We start from the raw sequence: 24,397 nt of genomic DNA, 5'->3' as shown, positions 1-24,397 counted from the left end.
ACTTAGTATAATGCCATTACAGTCCATCCATGTTGTCGTAGTGACAGGATTTCCCTCTTTTTCATGACTGGATAATATTCCATTTATACACCTAACACGTTTTATTTAGTCATCCATCAATAGACATGTATAGTTGCTTCCATGTCTTGTATTTTATAATGCTGCAGTGCATATGGAGATATGTGTATCTTTTCAAGCTAGTGTTTATGTTTCCTTCAGATACATACCCGTGAGTGGAATTGCTGGATCATGTAGTAGTTCTATTTAGAAATTTCTGAGGGTCTTCCATACTGTTTTCCATTGTGGCTGCACCAATTTGCATTCCACCAACAGTGCACAAGCATTCCCTTTTCTCCATATCCTCACGGACATTTGTTATTTCTTGCCTTTTTGATAGCCATTCTGACAGGTGCGAGGTGATATCTCATTATGTAGCTACCATCTATTTCATGCTACGTCTTCATAGGCATTATAGCAAGTTCACGTTTCCTTATAAGGAGCAATCCGGGGCCTCAGGAATAGATATACACATTGCTGTTATTGTTCTTGTTACTTTGGCTGTCTCTCATTTCGGTTATCTGTGCATGGGAATCTGTTGATTTATTTTGTGTAAGGAAGAAAGCCAGAAAATAAATAAATGAAATTTAGGAAGCCTTCTACCCCCAAATGTAAGATATACCACCCTCTTTTTTCAACTATATTGTTTATGATGATTTCATATACTTATTCAAAAATATTCTTTGAGTGTAATCTACTAGACAGAGTCTAACAAGTAAATAAGAATTAAATCTAACAAGTAAATAAGAATTAAATCTACAAAAATTTTTTAAGCTACAGTGTTTCATTACCTTTGTAGCCTTATCATATATAAACTAAAACTTAATTTTACTAAAGTGGTTTGTGATTGACTCTTCTTTGGAGAGTCCATTTTTGGATGGTGGTGGATTTCACTTCACAGTTCCTGCAAACAAATGAAACTGCGTTGTGTTGAGAGCTGATAGCAAGTCTTTCATTGCAAACACATAAGCACGATCATATTATCTCATGGGCATTTAAGCTTAGCATTATATATATTGAATATTGAATATTCATTGGTGGCTAAAGTGTCTCCAATTTAGCACCTTTTCTTTACAAGCTTATTTTTCTCTTACACATTTTTTATTTTGTTCTCTATTGTGCCATTTAGCAGTGTGTTTAGACTATTAAGCTAAAAGATACTTTCTCTGTTTATTGTACATTTTACTTGAGCTCAGCCAGATAAAAATAGATCAAAATCACCTGTACCAGGGGCAAAAGAAGAAGAGATAGCAGAATCTATTCATTCAGCAGCTGGGACCTAGTTTTTTTGTTAGGCAGAATTGTGTTTGAAAGGCAGAATTTGCTGACATGTGCTGTAAAGTAGGTTTGTTTGTGGTGTTTCCTTTTAAAAGTTTAGCCTTGTCTCATTTTGCTTGTTTCACATATGCAGTACCTTAGACAAGTTCCCAGGTCTGCTCTAACTGTGTACATGGTGCTTGCTGAACTAGGACAAGTTTTCACACCATGAACATGAAATAGTGCTCTGCTTCTTGCGTCCTTTCTTAGGAGCAATGAGAAATAAGTTCCTGTGGCTACAGAGGTATTCGGTGGTACAGTTGCTGCACCTTACTTCCTGCTGGACCACTGCTCTATGTCATACGGTGCCCTCTCATCTTCATGTTCCAATTCTTCATGTTCTAGAGATTTTTTCCTCTCACGACAAGAATATTGAGGCCTTTACTTTATAGTTACTTCTCACTAGTGGCCAAGGGAGCAGAGCTTTGTTACTCATTTTCAGATGGGAGGTCTTGTGTCCTGTGTATTGATTTCTGGGATTGTCGCTGCCATTGTCTCCTTCCTTTGAGTTCCACAAGTTTCCATTTTCAAGAAATTTAGCAAATGGATTCGAGCCTCTTGTTTTTGTTGTTGTTTTAAAACACACTTTGCTAGCAGGAATGATGGAGGGGAATGGGTTTGTTGTGGTTTTTGATTTTCGCTTTTCTACAAGGATGGATACTAAGCCGGCTTACATGGCGTAGGTAGATGATGTAAAGGTCACTGACATTAGACTTTGGTCTCCAAGGTGTCCTAGGGAAAGTGTTTACAAATTCTTCTGCCTTGGAAAAATATGGCATACCAGTAAGCTTCTCTGCCAGCTGCTTGTCAGGTTAGCAAGTATACTTCTAGGAGTATCATCTTTTGTAGAGAGACGGAAAACTATATTTGTTTTACTAAAAATATTCAAAGTTCTTCTCCCCCACAGTGGACTAATTATCTCATGTGTAAATGTAGGGTAAGTATGTAAACATGCATTTTTGACATTGTTGTGTTTTTTCTTGAATGGTTTATAGCTTCAATCTGGGTCCGTGCAATTGTGTTGGTCTCCTTTTTCCATCTCTCTTTCCCACTGTTCAAACAGGGTAGACATGGCCATGATGAAGTATGTGGAATCACTTGTTTTCTCTTTAAAATAAAAAGACAAACTCATTTCATTTGAGTCCAGTGAAAACATTATTGCGGCTACGGAGGATTTTTATTTGTCAGGCTGCGGGAAATAGGCGGATGTCTCTCCATTCTGCTACGTTCCGTAAGGTGTGTCCTGCAGTTAAGGTCACTTCTGCCCTCGCTGCTTTCCTCGTTCTCTGTGGACCGCATAGCCTTCTTCACACCCTGCTGTCTCTCGCCCAGATGCCCTTCAGGGTTTCAAAAGATGAATGACATCAGCCCATTTCTAACCAAACAGGATCGAGATTAAGTTCTTCTTCTTTCTCAGAAGTGTACGATACATTCTTCAATTTCCTGTTTAGCCAACACGGAGGTCTGTTTATTCCTTCATGTACTTTTTGTTAAGCATCTTTACTTGAGTGATAGAGTGATGGCTGTGTCTGGGGTTTAATCTTGTATTTTGGATGTGGAAAGGTTTTACAAGATCAGAATGTCTAGGCCTTTATGTTTGCTTGCCTTGAACTGAACACTGTCTTCAGTCAGGCCCCGAGAGCCTTCTGGAATCTTGATCTTTATTGACTCTGCCATCTCAGAAAATAAAGAAAATAGGTAAAACCAAAAGGGGTAATTGGAAAAAACTCCTGTGGAGCAAAGCTATTACATTGTAGGGTGATTGAGCAGTTGCAGGGAGCATTACTCATTGTCAATCTATAGTGAATTTTCTAAATCTTTTTTTTTTTGTCTTTAACAAGCATTATTTAGTTAGATACAGATACTTTAAGTATGATGATACTGGTAATACTTCATATTTGTGCTGGAATGCTTTAAGAAGAAAATGTGCATTTAATTTCATAAATAAAATTATTTTCTAATTAAAAATATTATACTCTAATGTTATATACCTGTGCAATAATAGAAAATAGATATATTGGTCTCTGCCCCAGGTTCTTGGCACAGAACTTCTAAAACCCTTATAATTTCCTAAGTGATAAGAGACTAGGAGCATCTTTTGTTCTAATATTTTCTTTCACTCTAGTTCCTAACACAGAGTTTCTAAATCCCTGTGAATTTCTTGGGTAATAGCAATGTCTTTTGTTTAATGTGATGACTCTAATTGGCTCCTGGATGGGGGCTGGTCACCAGAAAGCCCAAGTAATGATTAGAAGCTTGGAATTTTCAGCGCTGTCCCTCATTTTGCAGATAGGGAAGAGGGGCTGGAAGTGGAGTTAATTGATCGTGCCTATATGATGAAGCCCCTGTGAAAAGTCCGATAGTGTGGGGTAGGGAGAGCTTCCAGGTGGCTGAGCACATGAGGTGCTGGGGGAGTGGTGAGCCCAGAGAGGACTTGGAGGCTCCGTGCTCCTTCCCACATCCCTTGCCCTCTGCACTTCCTCCATCTGGATGTTTATTTCATCCTTTTATAGTCAACTGGCAAATAGTAAGTGAAGTGATTCCAAATTAACTGGTATTATGTTCACAGTTCTCTTGTCAGTTCTAATCATTTATTGAAACCAAGATTACCCTATTTTGAAATCATTACTCTCTGTAGATAGGAGAAAATATATTTAAATTTCACAAATATTATAGGTGTTGTGTATTGTAAAATATGTTGGCTGTTAATTAGGTAGAAATTGTAACCTCTAGGTGTGCAGAGAACATGTCTCTTACCATTGCAGCCTTGGACGCCTCATGTGATGATTATTCAAATACGCATAAATACTATATGCGTATTGGTCTCATGAATGAATCGGGGTATAGTCTTGCAGAATATTTTCCCATCAACAGCTTTCATCCAGAGAGTTGTCATTCCTTTAAGCCACAAATGATTGTCTCTCATAAAATAATTAATAAATTATTCTCATTATTCTTTGCTGTGTGTAGACCTTAATGTCTATTCAGAAAATTGAGACCTGTGTGTATTGATTTAAAAAGAGGCCACAGTGGGTTTTTATTCCCAACATTTTATTGTGGAAATTTTCATACTGAGAAGTTGAAAGAATTGTACAATAGATACCCGTATACCTATCACCTGGATTCTATACTTAGCATTTGAACATATGTGTTTTATCAAGTATCTATTCATCTATCAATCCTCTTTAGTTTATCTTCTTTTATTTATATATTTTAGGGAAGGTTCAGGCATTAGTATACTTACCCCAAAAACTTCAGAATTCATCTACAATGTTTATAAATGGAATGCTTTTGGAGTAAGACTATTTGAAATTATATGTAATCATTTGGAACAGATAATTGTTGAAAAATTAAATTCTAATATCTTATTTTATTTTCAATATTTAGATTGGAAGGTCAGATGAGAAAAGGATAAACCAGCTTAGATCTGTATAATTTTTTATAGTTTCTAAAAATATTCATACAATATTTTGATATAATATTATTAGTAATAAATTGACACAATATTATTAATAATAACAGTAATTGAATGCTTACTTTGTATCTGGTACTGTGCTACAGTTACCTTTAACAAAGGTACTGTGCTAAATTCTCTTCATCCCACTGATTTGGTTGTTGTATTTATTTTTTAAGTGGATTGATTTGTTCACTTAAATATTTCTAAGCCCTGAGGCATGCCTTTTAAATTCACATTTGTCAAAATGCTGCTGTGTTTAGTCTTAATTCTTTTGGTGTTTGGGTTCCTGAGAACAAAAACATTTTCTTGGATATTGTATCTTTATAAGTTGCTGTTCATAATAATGTTTGAGCACAACTTGGGAAGAGTGACTGAAAAAGTTCATGTGTTCTTTGGTGATCTCTTGTAAATTAGCCTCTAATATCCAAAATGTTGCATGACTTTAAAAGCAAAATGGATTATATGAGAATCTGCATCTAATAATTATTTCTCCTTGGATTATTAAGTGTTACAATTCTATTAATAATAATAGTCACTATTTTTTTTGTATTTACTGAGTGCCAGATACCGTGGTTTGAATCATTATATGTTTAATTTATTAAAACGGAGGCACAGAGATTAAACGGCTTACTTGTCCCCTAGGTAATATGACTAGGAAGTGGAGGAGCCAGCCTGTGCATGTTTCAGCTCCCCAGTCCTTGCATTTGACCTCCACCCTAGTGTTTTGTGTATGATCCTTAGGCCACTTGCGTCGTAATTTCCTGGGGTGCTTGCTGGAAATGCAGATTCCCGAGCCCCTCACCCGAGACCTTGCTGTCTCCCTCTGGATGAAGTATGTTTTTTAGTTGTTCCGTTGGTTTTTGTGTGCACCAGAGTTTGGGAACTACTGTGCTATGCTATCCTATAAGCATTATCATGTTTTAATCTCTCTTAGCCTAGAAAGATAGCCAGAATCAGTGAATTGTTCCTATCCTTGGAGTTCATGACACTTTGGATTAATCTTTATGCTTTTGTCTTCAAGATTGTCATGGATTTTAAGCACCCAGACGGTGTCACAGTGCCAGTGATGTTGCCTTGTCGGAGTTTGCTGGTGATGACAGGAGAATCCAGATACCTGTGGACCCACGGGTAGGCACCTGATGACAGGATACCCTTTGCTCTGTGAGACTTCCATTCCCTTCTTTCCTGTGAGAGCCACAAGAACCCTGCTCCACACCTGCACATTGTGTCCTGTGGGTTTAAGCCCCCAGGGACACACATGGAGTTTTGTTTTGTTTTTTAAAATTAACCTTTTCTTCTGAAAAAAATTCAAATTTACAGAAAAGTTGCAAGCATAGTATCGTGAACTCTCTTCACCTTTTACTTAGATTTAACAGTTGTGAACATTTTGCCATGTGTTTTGTCTCTCACTTGTTATCATCATTATTATTCTTGCTGAGTCTTAGGAGGATAAGGAGGATAAGTTACTTCATTGCATATTTCCTAAGAGCAGGACACTTTCTGTATCGGAGGTTGGCAAATTATGGCTTGTGGGCCAAATTTAGCCCTTAGTCTAATTTTATACAGCTCTTTAGCTAAAAATGGCTTTTAGATTTTTAAAGGGTTAAAAAAACCCAAAAAACCCCAATGTGCAACAGAGACTGTATGTGGCCCTTGGTGCCTAAAATATTTACTGTGTGCCTCGTTACAGGAAAAGCTTGCCAATCCCTGTTCTATAAACCTTCAGTGCGGTCCTCAAATTCAGGAAATTCAATATTGGTAAAATTATCATACCAGTACTCTTATCATACTCTTATTCAATCAATTTTTAACTTTTGCTAGTTATGCTTTATAGTACTGTTAAAGAAAAACCAGAGCCTATCAGGAGTTAAAGTAGCAAAACTAGATTTTACTTGGGAATTCTTGCAATAGGGGAAAGAGACCTCAAAATAGAACTGGGCTCAGTTTTAAATACAAGGAGAAATGGGGATCTATAGCCAGAAAGCCCAGGGCTGAGGATGGGGCTTGCTGGATGGCAGGTTACTAAGAGGAAACCTCAGTGGTAGGTAAGGAGGGGATTCGGGCTAAACCAACCATATGGTTCTTGCTGAAGGCAGGCCAGGGTGATCGGGTACTGGGGGATGAGGGGAATGAAGAATTTGGTCAGCTATCGAGGACGATCAGATATCAGGGGCAGGGGATTCTGGCTCAAGTGGACTCTGCAGGATTCTTGTTAGACTCTGGAGGACACGCCCAAATACAGAACCTGGTCAGGCTCAGAGGAGTCAAACTAAACTTCGGTCAGGCAGGGAATCTTTGTCAACACGTCACGGTTAGTTTTCCCTCTGATCTAGGATTCTGTCCGTGATCCTGTATCACCTTTAGTTGTAAATTCTCGTTAATCTTCTTTAATATGAACCAATTCCTCAACTTTTCTCTGTCTCTCATGACATTGACACTTTGAAGGAGGCCAGTTGTTTTTTAGAATACCCCTCAATTTGAGTTTGAATGATTGATTCTAATCTGAAAGAAATGGGTTATGCACTTTTGGCAGGAAGATACCTTTCAGCCTTTGAGAAGGAAGCATCACAATGCTGAAATTTACATGCATCGTACTTAAAATACTGCTGAGTTCTGTACTTATTAATACTGACCTGCTTGGAAATTCAGCTGATGTATTTATAAGAATTCAAGGAAATGAACATGTAAATGAATTTGTAACCTGTCCTAAATGTGAGCCATAAAAACAGGTGGCCTGATTTTGCGCACTCACTGAGGCTTAAATCTGCCTGGCTTCTTCTTCTTTTTTTTTTTTTAATGGTTGTTTAAAATATTTTACTTACAGGAAATGAAAATGGTGATGTGATCCAATAGTTTCAATTATTCCTAGAATTTTGATAATACTCACATTTTCTCTTTTTAGGTTCAAGCATTTTTACTATTAGTAACATTTAAACTTAAGAGTAATGGCATTTATAGCAAGTACAAAATAACAAATTACTTTTTATAGGCCAATGTTTTAAAAATATTTTAGTTTATTCTGACTAATGGTACAGATTAATTCTAAACATTGTTTTGATCACATTATTCACTTGTTCAAAGCACATTGTGTTGTAAATGTTAAGAGTAGTACTCTGGAAGATTGAATTGCAGGTAATATTTATTTTTAAACCTCTCTCTAGAATCAAAATTCTCTACAATAATTTCAAGGGAAAAAAGCTCAGTATTATTTTTAAAGGCTCTAATTGATACTCGTTGCTTGTAAAGTGATTGCCTGTAATGCATGTATTAGGAAGAGAGCAAAGAGGAGGGGGCTTATAGGGAGGGAGGGGGCACCGACAGAGACAGGAACAGAGAGAGACCGACCAAACGAATGGTATACCAGCTATTGAGGAGTTCACCAAAATCTCTGTGTAGAAGGGAGAATAGATTGAAAAAGCACATTTGATGTACTTAACACTACAGGGTAGGGCGCAAGTAGGTTTATAGTTGTGAGTATATGAAACAGTGTATTCTTATATTATTTATTATTGTATTTTTTGTAGAACAACTGTAAATCTACTTTTGTCCTACTTGTGTGTATAAACTATAGGAAATAAACCTTGATAAGAACTTTTTTATCTCTGTGGTACAAAAAGCACTAGAAAGCACTGGTGAATAGAAGAATGTTGATTAATATGGTCCTATAACATTAATTCCAAACACTTATAATTTGATCTAGTTTTAATTTAGTATTCTAGCCACCATGCCCTAAATCAGCAGTCAGACTCTTTGGCTGGGGCAGTGATGGTCCACATGGTAACATTTAAAAAAATTTCCTGCATATAGAGGACTTCTGGCCAAGATGGAGGCCTAGGTAGATATGGTTTGCTTCCTCGCACAACCAAAAGGAGGACAACAACCAATTTAAAAACAAAAAACAACCAGAACTGCCAGAAAATCGAACTGTATGGAAGTCCGACAACCAAGGAGTTACAGAAGAAACATTCATCCAGGCTGGTAGGAGGGGTGGAGACAGGCGGCTGGGGTGGAGAGGACCTGCAGCAAGGCCGTGACTAGAGAACTGGGTGGTCCCACATTTGCGTGCAGATAAACTAGAAGGAGCAACTGGGGAGTCAGACAGACTGTAACCCAGGGTTCCAGCACAGGGAAATACAGCCTCAAAACCTCTGGCTGAAAAACTTGTGGGGGTTGTGGTGGCGAGAGAAACTCCCAGCCTCACAGCAGAGTTCATTGGAGAGACCTACAGGGTCCTAGAATGTACACAAACCCACCAACCTGGGAATCAGCAGCAGAATGGGGCAATTAGCTTCTGGGTAGTAGGGGAAGTGAGAGCTGAGAGCCGAGCAAGCAGCATTGTTCCCTCTCTGACCCCTCACCCACATACAGTGCCACAACGCAGCAAAGAAGGTTGCCCCACCTTGGCAAATACCTGAGGCTCTTCCCTGACAATGTCACAGGTGCACCGAGAAAAACAAATATGGTCCAAACGAAATGACAGATCAAAACTCCAGTAAAAGAACTAAACAATGAGAAGATAGCCAATCTATCAGATGCAGAGTTCAAAACACTGGTAATCAGGATGCTCACAAAAATGATTGAGTATGGCTGCAAAGTAGAGGAAGAAGTGAAGGCTATGCAAAGTGAAATAAAGCGAAATATACAGGGAACCAAAAGTGAAGGGAAGGAAACCAGGACCCATATGAATGATTTGGAACAGAAGGAAGAAATAAACATTCAGCCAAAACAGAAAGAAGAAACAAGAATTCAAAAAATTGAGGAGAGGCTGAGGAACCTCTGGGACAACTATAAACATTCCAACATCTGAATCATAGGGGTGCCAGAAGGAGAAGAGGAAGAGCAAGAAATTGAAAACTTCCCCAATCTGGCAAAGGAAATAGATTTCCACAAAGTCCAGGAAGCCCAGAAAATCCCAAAGAAGTTGAACCCAAAGAGGAACACACCAAGACACATCATAATTACATTACCCAAGATTAAACAGAAGGAGAGAATCAAAAGAAGCAAGAGATAAGGACACAGTTACCTATAAAGGAGTTCCCAGAAGACTATCAGCTGATTTCTCAAAAGAAACCTTGCAGGCAAGAAGGGGCTAGAAAGAAGTATTCAAAGTCATGAAAGGCATCACCTACATCCAAGATTACTCTATCCAGTAAAGCTTTCATTTGGAATGGAAGGGCAGATAAAGTGCTTCCCAGATAAGGTCAAGTTAAAGGAGTTTGTCATCACCAAACCCTTATTATATGGAATGTTAAAGGGATTTATCTGTTAAAATGAAGAAGATCAAAACTATGAACAGTAAAATGACAACAAACTCACAGCTATGAACAACTGAGCCTAAACAAACAAACAAACAAACAAAGCAAACAACTAGAACAGGAACAGAATCACAGAAATGGAGATCACATGGAGGGTTATCAGTGGGGGAGTGGGTAAGGGAGAAATGGGGGAAAGGTACAGGGAATAAGTAGCATACAGGGTAGGTAGAAAATAGACAGGGGGAGGGTAAGAATAGGTATAAGAAATGGAGAAGCCAAAGAACTTATATGTACAACCCATGGACATGAACTGGGGTGGGAATGCCTGAGGACGGGGGGTGCAGGATGGAGGGGGATAAGAGGAGGAAAAAATGGGACAACTGTAATAGCATAAACAATAAAATATCCTTAAAAAAATTTCCTGCATATAAAAATCAGGAGATTTTACATAAAAATCTGAATTTTCTGCTTTTGAAAATTGGGAAGGTCTGACAACACTGGGCCACAGTATCATCTGGTAGTAGTCGCCAAGACTGTCAATGGTTGTCTTTTTCTTTTTTTTTTTTAAGATTATATTTATTTATTTTAGAGAGGGGAAGGGAGGGGAAAGGAGAGGGAGACAAACATCAGTGTACAGTTGCCTCACATGTGCTCCTTGTTGGGGACCTGGCCTGCACCCCAGGCATGTGGCCTGACTGGTTGTCAAACCGGCGACCCTTTGTTTTGCAGGCCTGCATTCAATCCACTGAGCCACACCAGTCAGGGCAATGGTTGTCTTTTGATGAGTCCTACATTTTCAAGTTCTTTAAAGTTCTTACCACTTTCTAACCCTTGAAATAAGGCTCAGTATCACCTGTCACTTATCACAGTGCTTGCATAATTGTTTTATTTTATAACAGAGTTAAATGAAAATAAATATTTCTTGAACTCATGTTGGTATTAAAAGTAGGAAAAGGAAACCTAGAATGAATGAGAATGTGTGTTTTAAGAAAAATGGAAGAAAACACTTTGTTTTTTTTGAAATGAGGACTGTCCCTGTGTGTTTAATGGCAACAGTATATTTCTAAATAAATCCATCTGCTTCACTCATTTATGTTATTTGACTGGCCTTGGGCGGTATTATTTCATGAGTTTATGTGAACTCTCCTTGAAATTATTTTTGCAGTTTTCTTTGTGCCAGGCATTATTGTAAAAGCTCTACATATATTAACTCATTTACTCACACGGTCTGAGTGGAAAGTTTCTTCCATGGTTTTGTCCCCATTTTTAAAGGAAATTGGAGCATAAGGAGGTTACATAACTTGTGCAAACTCACAAAACCATTAAGATCAGAGGACAGGCAGTTGGGCTTCAGGATCTGTGCTCTTAAGCGTGATGTTATAGCTAAACTTGTTTGCTCCCTCTCCTCTGAATTGGTACTGTGCCTTCTCGCCTTCACACTTTAGCCAACTCTGAATGCAGTAAATTTCCTTTTCTTTTCCATTTACTTTTTTAAAGATTCCATACAGCTCAGCTTTTACTTCCTTTAAAATTTATAAAGCTTTTTCTGACTACATTGGCCTGAAGTAATTTCTTCTATATCTTAACTCCTAAAACACTATATTATTTTCCACTGCCTTGCAGTGTTGTTTTTATTGTATTGAGCTACCATATTTTGCTGGTATAATGCATACCTATGTTTTTGGCCCAAACTTTCAGGAAAAAAATTTTTGTTTTAATTTTTTAATTCAATTCTTTATTTTTTTTACTGTATTTTGCCATGTATAATGAGCACTTTTTTGCCCAAATTTTTGAGGGAAAAGTAAGGATGTGCATTATACATGGGTAGGGCTAATTCCATATCTATATACATGTTTTTAATTCTTTTATTTATGCTTATGCATTAGAAGTGTAACCAGAGACATTGAAATAAAGAACAAAGTGACAGTAACCAGAGAGGAGGGGGAAGGGGGATAACAGGCGAAAGAAGGGGAAAGGTCATCAAGTAACACGTATAAAGGACACATGGACAAAGCCAAAGGGGGTAGGATTGGGGGTGGGGCAGGGGAAAGTGCTAGCAGGAAAATGGAGACAACTGTACTTGAATGACAATTAAAATATGTATATATTTTTTTAAAAAAGAAGTGTAGCTGTAGGAAGCAGTAATGATATCCATATGCAAAATAATACCCCGGAATATGATAATTGGTTTTGTTTCTAAATATAAATAACTTAGAAACTGAATTAAAAAATAAAAATGAAAGTTTTTTTTCCTGAAAGTTTGGGCCAAAAATGTGGGTGCACATTATGTGGGAGCACGTTATACATGGCAAAGTATGGTATATTCAGATACTTGTTTTTTGTATTATAAAGGAATTTTAGCATTTATTTTTGGACATATTTTGGTACAAGGAATTTTATGTAATAAATAATCACAAAACACAAGAACAGATACAAGGTACAAGAAGTTTTATGTACTGGCAACAAATTTACAATATTTATGCATCATAGAAGGCCAAGAACTCTTCGCTGTGGTCAACGTCAGAAGTATTGTCTTCTTCAATTTGTATATTTCTGGTGTCTTCTGAAGAGTTACTTTCCTCATCTCAGTAAATTTCATCGTCCTCAGTTACATCCATAGCATTGCTGATGCCTCATTTTTTAAACAATTTCACAACCACTCCCTTCTTGACACCATTCTATGATCTCAGGATCCAATCATGAACCTGGGGCGATGGATGATTTCTTGATTCTGCTGTATGTGTTAAATCATTACCAGCTGACTGCATCCACGTCGACCACTCTTTCTTCATTAGGGCCTTGAAGGGCTTGTTTACTGAACGTTAAGAGGTTGCAGTTGGCTGGTTAGTCCAATAGGTATCACGGCAAGTTGGGTTTTCAAGTCTGCTGCAATTGCTTTTGCACTTTGTGGAACATGGGCTTTGAAGTGATCAAAAACAAGCAAAGCTGTTTTTTTAAGTAGTGCTCCAGGCCTTCATGACCAGACTTTGTTAAACCAGATTTTCATTCCATCTTCACTCATCCATCCTTTTTCATGCACATGGACAATAACTCCACTTGGGATCTTTTCTTTCGGAAATGTTTTTCTTTTAAGGATGATCATAGGAGGTAGCCTTGTCCTACCTGCACAACAGGCTAGAACAACAGTGAAATGTGTTTTCTCACGACCACTAGTTCTAACAGCCACGGTCTTTGTTCCTTTGACGTCCACAGTTCTGTTGGCTGGCACATCAATGTGAGTGGGACCTCATCTCATCCATATTGGCAGTTTGGGACAGCTCAGAGTTGTAGGGTTTTCAAAGGTTGTTAACATAAGAATAAAATTCCAAAACTTGATCCCATAGGCTGCTGGAAGTTTTGGGGCAAGTTTAGTTCATGTCCTCAGGCTCAGACCTTCTCTCTTCATAAAGTGAAAGCACCATTTAAGTCAGGGGTGTCCAACCTGTGGCCCGCAGGCCACATGTGGCCCAGGATGGCTATGAATGTGGCCAACACAAGTTCATAAATTTACTTAAAACATTGCTTAGTTTTATTACTAAGTTTTATACTAAGTTTTATTACTTAGATACGTACATTTTATATGTTAGTGGTCACAAACTTGGGACTTGTTCAATAGGACCTGCTTGATGATTTTAAAAGATTATTGAAAGGGCTGCTGTGTAATTAGGGTTATTTAAGGATTTTTTGCTTCTCTGTGGTGGCAGATATCATGAAAATTGTGCAGACCATTTTTGGCTCATCAGTTTTCGTTAGTGTTTGTGTGTTTACTGTGTAGCTCAAGACAACTCTTCTTCCAGTGTGGCCCAGAGACACCAAAAGGTTGGACACCCCTGATTTAGGTGTCCCTGAAAAACCATCAGTGTTTTTTCTTGTGCAATCCTTTTACCTTCTTCTTGTATCATCTTGGTCAAAACAGAGATCCCAGTTTGACGCTGCTCCAGAATCCAGGTCTTCACCTCCCCACCTCCACCTGGTTTGGAAGTTTACTTCTCATTGCCTTCTTCTGTCTTGGCATCTGAAGAACTTTCCTTCCTGTTGTTTCCACAATCTGATAACACTCTCTGTGGGAAGAGGCCCAAAGTGTCTCTCGGCAGCTCTGTTGCCAACCTTTTTAACATATTTAATAACTTGAAGCTTAAAGCTTGCAGTGTACGAAAACCGTTTCAACATTTTCCAAGGGATTTTCCAGTAATTTCTCCCACCTAAAGTGCATGAAAAGCAATGTCCTGTGATTCACCCTATGGTAATGAAATAGGCATCACCTAGCTTATCAAGTGGCTAATAATCGGCACCCTCTATCTTGTTCTGTGGGTAACAATACCTCGCTTTTCCTTTCATTTCATTGAATTGTGGCTGAAACTGCTTTCATTGCAAGTTCATCATAAGTTCAACAAAATCGTAATCCAGTGTATTATTTTTGCATATGGATATCATTATTACTTTCTAGAGTTGTACTTTTAATGCATAAGCATAAATAAAAGAATTAAAAACATTATATAGATACAGAATTACTACTGCCTGTGTATAATGTGTATCCTTATTTTTCCCTTAAAAATTTGGGCAAAAAAGTGTGCATTATACATGGCAAAATACGGTATTTAATGTATAAAAATGTTTTCATTTTTCTATTTAATATTTTCCCAACTGGATTATAAGTTGAGTGCAGGGGTAAAAAGATATTCAGAGATGTTTAAAGAATTCATTATTCTTAACATGGATTACCTATTCCTAAAAGTTTGAGATTGGTGCCAGAAGTAACGTACAGCTTGACCTTTGCGTATGATTTAACTCTAGGCAAGTAAAGTAATTGACTTCAGAGAACTATATTAGAGAACTACTTAGTCCCCAAGAAAGAAATTTGTTTGCTAACAAGAGGTTCAAGAGACTCATTTTTCTGAAATATCTTGACTTTGCTGAACATCATAGTTTTAATCATTTTAAGCTATCAGAGTAGCAGTCATATAAATTCAGGCAATAATTGCTTGCTTTACTCCTAAAAAATTTCCTTTAGGGCCAGTTTTTAATTTTTTTTTCATTTTTTAAAAATATAATCTTTATTGTATTTTTCCCATTACCATTTAGTCCCCTTATACCACCCTCCCCGCAGCAGTCATCACACTGTTGTCAACGTCCATGAGTCCTTTTTCCTTTTTAGGACAAATGTTTTAAAAGAGCCACTCTCACAATTTGTTTCATGAGGTTGGCATTATCCTAACACCAAAATGTGTTAGGATATGATAAAGAAGAAAATTATAGACCAGTTTCTTTTACAGATGCAAAAATTCTTCTTAAAAAAACATGTTTATTGATTTTAGAGAGAGAGGAATGGAGAGAGAGAGAGAGAGAGAGAGAGAGAGAGAAAGAAAGAAAGAAAGAAACGTGGACATCGACTGGTTGCCTCCCACACATGCCCCTACTGGGGATTGAACCTGCAACCCAGGCACGTACCCTGATCAGGAATTGAACTCCCAGCCTTTTCGTGTATGGGACAACACTCCAACCGAGTCACACCAGCCAGGGTAAGATACAAAAATTCTTTAACAAAATGTCAGAAAACCCAGTCCTGTGATACGTTGAAAGTACATCAAGACCGAGTGGAGGTTATCCCAGGATTGCAAGATTGGTTTTAACTAACATCTGGAAACCAAACACTATAATTCACCACGTTAAAAACCAAAGGGGAAAAATATATAATCATCTTGATTGATACCGGAAGTGTTTTTGACTGAACTCAGCATCCATTCATAATAAAAACTTGGCAGACTAGGACAAGAAGTAAACTTCTTCAGTCTTATACAGGGTATCTGAAAAACCCACAGCTAACATCGTACTTCATGTGTGATACTGAATGCTTTTTCCTAAGATACTGAAGTGGGCAGGGATGACTGCCCTGACCACCTCTGTTTAATATTATATTGCATGTGTTAGCTGATATAAGTCAAGAAAAAGAAACAAAAATCTTACAGATTTGAAAGGAAGTAAAATTCTTCATGAATGTAAAAATAGAAAATCCTAAGAAATCTACAAAACACATGTTAGAACTAATAAGTGAATATAGCAAAGTTGTAGCATACAAGGTTAATATTCAAAACTTAACTTTTGGAAAATGAAATAAAATGCTTTTAAAAATAGCAACAGGGAGGAGATTGACTGTGGGAGTTGGGGGTGGGCTGGGCAGAGGAGAGCAAAAGGGGAAAAATTGGGACAACTATAATAGAACAATAATAAAATATTTAGTAAAAAATAAAATAGCATCAAGACTTGTAAAGTACTTCTTTTCAGTACTCTGAATTAATTAATTAATTAATTATGATATGATTTAAAAAGCTATCAACCTGGGAATTCTAATTCTTTGTCTTAAATCTTAAGCTGAGATTTGATTCTCACACAAGCGCACACACAACATTGTACTAGTTTCAGATGCACACCATAGTGATTCTCTCTGTGTATGTATTGTGAAACGGTCATCACAGTAGGTCTAGTTCACACACAGCTACACGTTTTTTTCCTTGTGATGAGAACTTTTAAGATTTAGTCTCTTAGCAACATTCAAGTACACAATAGTTTTATTTAACTATAGTCACCATACTGTATATTACATCTCTAGAATTTACTTTATAAATGGAAGTTTGTACTTTTTCACTACTTTTCATTCATTTCACAACCTTCTCCCCCCTCCACCCCCTACCCACTCCAAATCACCAATCTGTTCTCTGTATAAAATTTTTCATTTTTCTTTTTTTTTTATGTTCCACATATAAGTGAGATCAATGGTATTTGTATTTGTCTGACCTATTTCACTTAGCATAATGCTCCCAAGGTCCATCCATGTTGTTGCAAATGGCAGAATTTCCTTTTTTATTGGCTGAACAATATCTCATTGTGTGCATATGTGTGTGTATCACATTTTCTTGTTTCATTTATCCATCAACGGACCCTTAGATTTTCTCCATATCTTGTCTATTGTGGATAATGCTGCAGTGAATATGGGGTACATGTATCTTTTTGAGTCAGTGTTTTTTTTCCTTTGGACAGATGCTCAAAAGTAGAATTTTGGATCATATGGTAATCCTATTTTTAAGTTTTTGAGGAACCTCCATACTATTTTTTATGGAGACTACACCAATTTACTTTCCCACCAGCTTTGCACAAGGCTTTTTTTTCTTCACATCCTTGCCAACCCTTGTTAGTTCATGTCTTTTTGATAATAGCCATTCTAACACATATAAGGTGATACTCATTGTGGCTTTGATTTAAAATTCTCTGATGACTAGTGATGTTGAGCACCTTTTCATGTACCCGTTAACCATGTGCGTGTCCTCTTTGGGACATCCATTCAGAATCTCTGCCCATTTTTAAATCATATTGGGGTGATATCTTTTGCCATTGAGTTGTTTGAATTCTTTATGTATTTTGGATATTAACTCCTTATCAGATATATAATTTACACATACTTTCACCCATTCCATACACTGACTTTTATTAATGGTTTCCTTGGTTATGCAGCAGCTTTTTAATTTGATGTAGTCCCACTTGTTGTTTTTGCTTTTGTTGCCTTTTGAGATTTCTAATTCTAACCACAGATTGAGTGAAACAGCATAATATTGACAAAATGAAAATTGAGAATTAAAATATACTACATTATTTTATTATAGGATCAAATTTATTTTAATTGTATGGTTGAACTTTGTTCTGAATGTTAGAAAAACTTATTTGTTTCTTAATAAAGAGATATCAACAAATTAAGTATAAAATTATACCTTTTTCTAATTTGGGAGATTTTTCAGGGTTAGCACATTTTCTGTGAATTTGAAATCCCCTTCTGTAGGGTAAATAAAACAATAGTTGGCCTCAGATTTATTTGTTTTATTTTATTTTATTTTTAAAATATATTTTATTGATTATGCTATTACGGTTGTCCATTGCCCCCCTTTATTCCCCTCTACCCTGCACACCCCCTCCCATCCACATTCCCCCCCTTTAGTTCATGTCCATGGGTTGTACATATAAGTTCTTTGGCTTCTCCATTTCCTATATCTACTCTTAAACTCCCCCTGTATATTTTTTACCTACCCTGTATGCTACTTATTCCCTGTACCTTTCCCCCCTCTCTCCCCTACCCACTCCCCCACTGATAACCCTCCATGTGATCTACATTTCTGTGATTCTGTTCCTGTTCTAGTTGTTTGCTTAGTTTTTTTTTTTTTTTTTTTTTTTTTTTTTTTAGGCTCAGTTGTTCATAGCTGTGAGTTTGTTGTCATTTTACTGTTCATAGTTTTGATCTCCTTCATTTTAACAGATAAATCCCTTTAACATTTCATATAATAAGGGTTTGGTGATGACAAACTCCTTTAACTTGACCTTATCGGGGAAGCACTTCATCTGCCCTTCCATTCTAAATGAGAGCTTTGCTGGATACAGTAATCTTGGATGTAGGTCCTAGTGACTTTGGACCTACTTTTTTCCAGCCCCTTCTTGCCTGCAAGGTTTCTTTTGAGAAGTGACCTGATAGTCTTCTGGGAACTCCTTTGTAGGTAACTGTGTCCTTTTCTCTTGCTGCTTCTAAGATTCTCTCCTTCTGTTTCATCTTGGCTAATGAAATTATGATGTGCCTTGGTGTGTTCCTCCTTGGGTCCAGCTTCTTTGGGACTCTCTGAGCTTCCTGGACTTCCTGGAAGTCTATTTCCTTTGCCAGATTGGGGAAGTTCTCCTTCATTATTTGTTCAAATGAGTTTTCAATTTCTTGCTCTTCCTCTTCTTCTGGCACCCCTATGATTCGGATGTTGGAACATTGTAAGATGTCCTTGAGATTGCTAAGCCTCTCCTCTTTTTTTTTGAATTCTTGTTTCTTCATTCTGTTCTGGTTAAATGTTTCTTTCTTCCTTCTCCTCCAAACTGTTGATTTGAGTCCTGGTTTCCTTCCCATCACTGTTGGTTCCCTATAGATTTTTCTTTACTTCACATAATGCAACTTTCGTTGCTGCCTGGGTCTTTTTTATGCTGTTGAAATACCCAGTGAATTCCTGGAGCATCCTGATAACCAGTGTTTTGAACTGTGCATCTGATAGGTTGGCTATCTCTTTGTCGCTTAGTTGTATTTTTTCTGGAGCTTTTTACTGTTCTTTCATTTGGGCCACTTTTTTTTTCCCCTCTGGGCGTGCTTCTAACCTTGAGATAGGCAAAGTTTTTCTTAGAAAGGTATCAAAACACTGTTACTGTAATAGAAAAAAAAGACAAAGTAAGTGTAACAACATTAAAAACTTCACTCATCAAAAGATACCATTAAGAAAATGAAAAGGCAAGCTACATGTAAGGAGAGAATATCTATAATACAAATATCTAACAAAGATTGGGCATAAGATTTGAACAGATCCTACACACATAAAAAGGATCTGTGGATGGCTAATAAGCTCATGAAAAGATATATAACGTTATTAGTCATCAGAGAAGTACAAATTAAAACCATAATTTCATATTACTTGCCACACTTTTTAAAATAGCTAAAATTAATAACTAGAGATACCAAAATATTTTATCAACAGGAGATTTTGGGTAAATAAATAGTGGTATGGTCATACACTGAAATTCTACACAGTGATGAAAAGGCAGTGTACTACTTATACACACAACATGGGTGAGTCCCAACATTATTATGTTGAGTGGGTAAAGCCAGACACAACACAGTGCTGGGTGTACATGAAATTCAAGAACAGCCTATAAATGATACCAGAACAGTGGTTGCTTTGAGGTGGGGAAAAATTGACTGGAAGGGTCACAGGGGAATTTTCTTGGGTGATGGAATGCTCTGTATCTTGATTGAGGTTGTGGTTACATGGTTGTATATGTTTGTCAAAAGCCATCGAACTGTACACTTAAGATCCGTGCGTTTCACTCACTGTGAATTTAAAAGGGCCATGTTTCCTCACCAGATCACTTGTTTTTTCCATTTGAAAATTTGCTCTTGGTCCAAAGACCCCCTTTAAACTTTCGTAACAATCCACAATGGCTTATACTTCTCTTTTTTATTTTTTAATCTTTGTTTTTTAAAAAATTTAAAAGTTTATCATGCCCTCTTTTGTTCCATTATCTGTTTTTTTCTGCTGTTGGTGTCCTTGACCCTTCATTTCATGTATTAGGAAAGTTGTATTTGAAACTGCAATGATGTTTATATAGTAGTCTACTTCTGTTAGATTTTTTTCATTTTTTCCTTTATTTTGTGTCTGTGTTATTAGTTAGGTGTGTACAAAAATACAGGGCTTTTATATGTTTCTTTTGGGATAACCCTGTTACCATTATTAATGCCCTTTTTTATGTCTAATAATACTTACTGCCTTAAAGTCTACTTTGATTGAGCTATGCCATTTTTCTTTTGATTTTGCTTGTCATGTATAAAATTTATTTATTTTTTTGGTATTTTTTTTGTCTTTTTATTTTCAACTATTGTCTGTCCTCATATTTAAGTGTCTCTTGTAATCTGCGTATAGTTGGATTCTGTTTTTTTCAATCTGGTCTGAAAACCTTTGTTCTTTAATTGGATTTTTAGTCCTTGTACATTTAACATAATTACTGATATTGGATTTAAATTTGTCATGTGTTTGTTTCCTTTTCCCCCCATAGTTCCATTTTTTCCCTCCTTCTTAGAATTGGTATTAATTAAATATTTGTTATTCCATTTTTTCGCCTTGAATAATTCATTAGCTGTACATTCTTTTAATATGATTATCCTGAAGATAACTTCTTAAAAGATAAGAGACTTCTATTTCTTTGTTTTTTCTGCTGTGCTTAACAATTCAGGGAATCCAATAGATATTTGTAATATATTCTTCTAGATCTCTATTTACTTAATGTTTTTAAGGGATCTGAAATAATATTATGAATGCAGTGCTAAATAAATTATTTTGATTGTTGATTTTAGAATAACACCTAGAAAATTTGATACTGTTCAAGCATCCAAGGGTCACAAAAGTGGAATTATCACCCGTGATGTTGGAGACTTAACTTTAAACAAGAGGGGAGTACGGACATCGTTCACATTTAGGAAAGTGAGGCGAACACCTTGTAACTGTAGTAAGTATATAATTTTGATTCTATTGTAAAATGGAATAAATCTGGTATGAAAATCTTTAAAGTCCCAACAGAACCAAAGAGAGCTTTGTTTCAGCTTCTCTAATGGCATTTTCCACGTTTGCCTGGTAACATACTTGCATACACTTTTCTTAACCACATTAGAGTTTATATTATTTGAAGGTAGGGACTGCATCTTATTCATGTTTGTCCTCTACAAACAGTACTTGAGCATAGCTGGATACCAAATATTTTTTTATTGAAGTTACAGTTTAGAGTGCTACAGTTATAAGACATTTGCAGGACTCCTTATTTATTGTTTTCTGTTGATAAATTGCCTTTGTGTCAGCTAAAAATAATCACAAAAGTAGGTTTTCTTGGAAACAGCTTGTCAAGTTTTTAAATTACTTTTCATACACCCAAGAGGGAAGTTAGAGATGACAGACTGTTCTACAGTGAGCAGATAACTCTAGGGGACAAACGGTGGTTAGCCAGCTTGGAGACCTGCGAGGGGGTGAAGGAAGTGCCCCACCCACACTTTGTCAAGAGATGTCTACACAACTGTGTCATGACCTGTGTGTCTTAGATTCAAATAAAAACCCCTTTCATTTCATAAATAATATTTGTACTGACAGTGATGTAAGACCTTTTTTACATCCTAGGGGTTTTAATTATGGGAGGTATCTATCATTTGTTTTTGGATTTAATCATAATCTTAAAAACATTTAAAATTAAACACCCTTATTATATCTAAAAGACATTATCCTGTTAGAAAGCTTGAAATCTCTACTGTGGCTCTTGATCTCAGGAAACTTGAAGTCTAGTTGGACAGACAAGCTGGTCTTCCTATGCAAATGTTTCTTTGTTGTGGGCATTCATTAAATGGAAGGGATCCTGTAAGAAGCTCTGATCATGTAGTCAGTTTACAGATTTTTTTTTAAGTTCAGGGCCGTCTTTTGGATAATTCTGATCAAAATTTATGGATTTTTAAATGATAAGCGTTGCTACTCCTTTAGATAACTTAGATGGTCATAATTCCAAGAGAATAAAATTTTACTAAGTCCAGTTTAGGATAACTGTAGGTATAGTGTAGTGTAATTATAATTCTGATTTAACCAACATAGTGAAACCTATCTGGTTTTACATCTGTGTTTTAGAGTCCTCGGACTTTCTGGGGCCACCTTTTTCTTAAATGAACACTTAAAATGTTTAGAGCTTCACTTCACACATTAGTAGGGACCAGATACCTTAGACCCATTTGAGACTTTCTCAAGGGTTGGCATACTCCAGTTACTGAAAATCTCTGAAGCCATCAATGCTGCATCCCAGTTCTATTTCTAGTTGTTGTCCTAGTCTTGTCTGTGGTTTCTCTGGGAGTACTACCCTTTTACTTGGTAGAATACTACTCTTGAAAAGATGTTGTCTATCACAAACTTTGGCTGAAGACTAAGGAAAATTATAGCATGGCAGAGAACAGGCAAGGATTTATAATTAGTATTATCCATTATTGCAGGGAACAACTTCAAAATTAATTTGAGACATTGTAAACTAAATTTCCTCCATCACATCCTCTACTTGGTGGTGTTCTTAGGATTTGCTAATTCTTTTGAAGGAGGCAACCCAGTGTTGTCATTGAGAATGTGGGTTGTGGAGTCTCCACTCCCTGGGTTTGAATCCTGGCTCTAGGATTTACTGTCTTTGTCACTTTGGGATGATTACTTAATATTCTGTGCTTCAGCTTCTCATCTGTAAAATGGATGTAATATTAGTACCTATCTCATAGTGTTACTATGAGAACTGAGATGATTCATATAAATTTCTTCGAATAGTGTTTATTAAATACTTGTGATTATTACCAAATGACATATTTCTTCTAGGTTTTGTTCTTCTAAGAGCCCTAGAGCCCCCAGAACTCCTATCTCCTTTACCCACCAGGAGTAAAACCCTAAATCTTGTTAATGTAGCTAAATTTCTTCTGCTTATGCCTGGCCCATCAAGACGTTTTCCTGAGTAAGAGGACCCTTGATGCCAAGATGAATAGGCATCTTCATTATAAAGCATGCAGAATTGCAGTCACGTTTTCTTGCAAATGAGTTTCCCCCCTTCTTTTTCTATTAGGTCCATCACACATATAATAATTAGACTTGCTAGGTAATAGCTATTTTTTCACTGATGAGTTATAGGCTTCTTATCCCTGGTCACCAAATTTGAATTGCTTTTCTTTTTAAGAAAGCATAAGACCTTCTGAATCATTTGGATAAAAATAAAAGGTTTATATTGCCTATTTTTTCATTAGGTTACCCTTTGGTTTGTGACAGCCAGATGAAGGAGCCACCTCCATCATTTCCCAAGAATGATAAAGAAGCCTCACAGTTGGAGCAAGAATACGTCCATCGAGTTTATGAAGAGATCGCGGGACACTTCAGCAGCACAAGACATACTCCTTGGCCACGCATTGTGGAGTTTTTGAAAGCTTTGCCACGTGGTTCATTAGTAGCTGATATTGGATGTGGAAACGGAAAGTATCTTGGCATAAATAAGGAGTTATATATGGCAAGTAATTGTTGCTTCTGGCTTTCTTTCTACAATACGTTATTCATAAGGGTATTATCACCTTCTTCCTCATGATATGATGGGGTTTTTTTTAGGTTGCAGAAAAATTATAACCAACAAATTGAAAATTAATGAATACTCTCATTCTTTTTTACCCCCGTAGATATTCATGGGCATGCTGTTGTTTGCATTTTTCCCCCCTTTAGACACTGCTTTCTAAGAAGAATATTTTATCAGTAAAATATCTCATATTTATAAAAACTCTTTACACATTAGAAAGGATTTTTATAGAAACCATTTTCTTTGTTTAGATCCTCCTAGATATGAGAAAGATAAAGCAAATATTCTCATCCATCTTTTTTGTAACTGAAGAAACTGAGGCTCACAGAGGTTATATTGTTTCCCTGATGTCATATAATATGGAAACATAAGTTGAACTTGGACCCATGCCTTCTAACTTCACATCTAGTGTCCTTTTTCTCATACCAGAACAACAACATAAAGGTTATTTTGTATTGGTGTCTTATTTTTGAAGGAACTAAAGCTCAAGCAGATTAAAAAATTGACCATGGTTACAGTGCTGAATGTAGGATATGAACCCACTTCTTGTCTGATGCCAAAGTTTCTGTTTTCAGTTACTTACTTTCCTTTTCTGTGGACCACTCTTTTTTTTCCCTGCTGTGCTACCAAGTAG

General features: G+C 36.7%; 1 protein-coding gene across 2 annotated transcripts in view; it reads left to right on the top strand.

Moving 5' to 3' along the window:
• Positions 1–24,397, top strand: part of ALKBH8 (alkB homolog 8, tRNA methyltransferase) — a 71,272-nt gene that overhangs the window by 31,214 nt on the left and 15,661 nt on the right. For both annotated transcript variants that reach the window (XM_024570980.3, XM_053925218.1), the window contains exons 8-10: positions 5,853–5,959; positions 21,002–21,153; positions 23,447–23,703. In XM_024570980.3, the coding sequence (XP_024426748.2) occupies positions 5,853–5,959; positions 21,002–21,153; positions 23,447–23,703 (516 nt within the window). The remainder of the gene's footprint in view (positions 1–5,852; positions 5,960–21,001; positions 21,154–23,446; positions 23,704–24,397) is intronic.

This window comes from Desmodus rotundus, chromosome 5 (assembly GCF_022682495.2).
Source record: "Desmodus rotundus isolate HL8 chromosome 5, HLdesRot8A.1, whole genome shotgun sequence".
Classification (NCBI taxonomy): Eukaryota; Metazoa; Chordata; class Mammalia; order Chiroptera; family Phyllostomidae; genus Desmodus; species Desmodus rotundus.
This window is presented reverse-complemented; position numbering and strand designations above follow the sequence as displayed.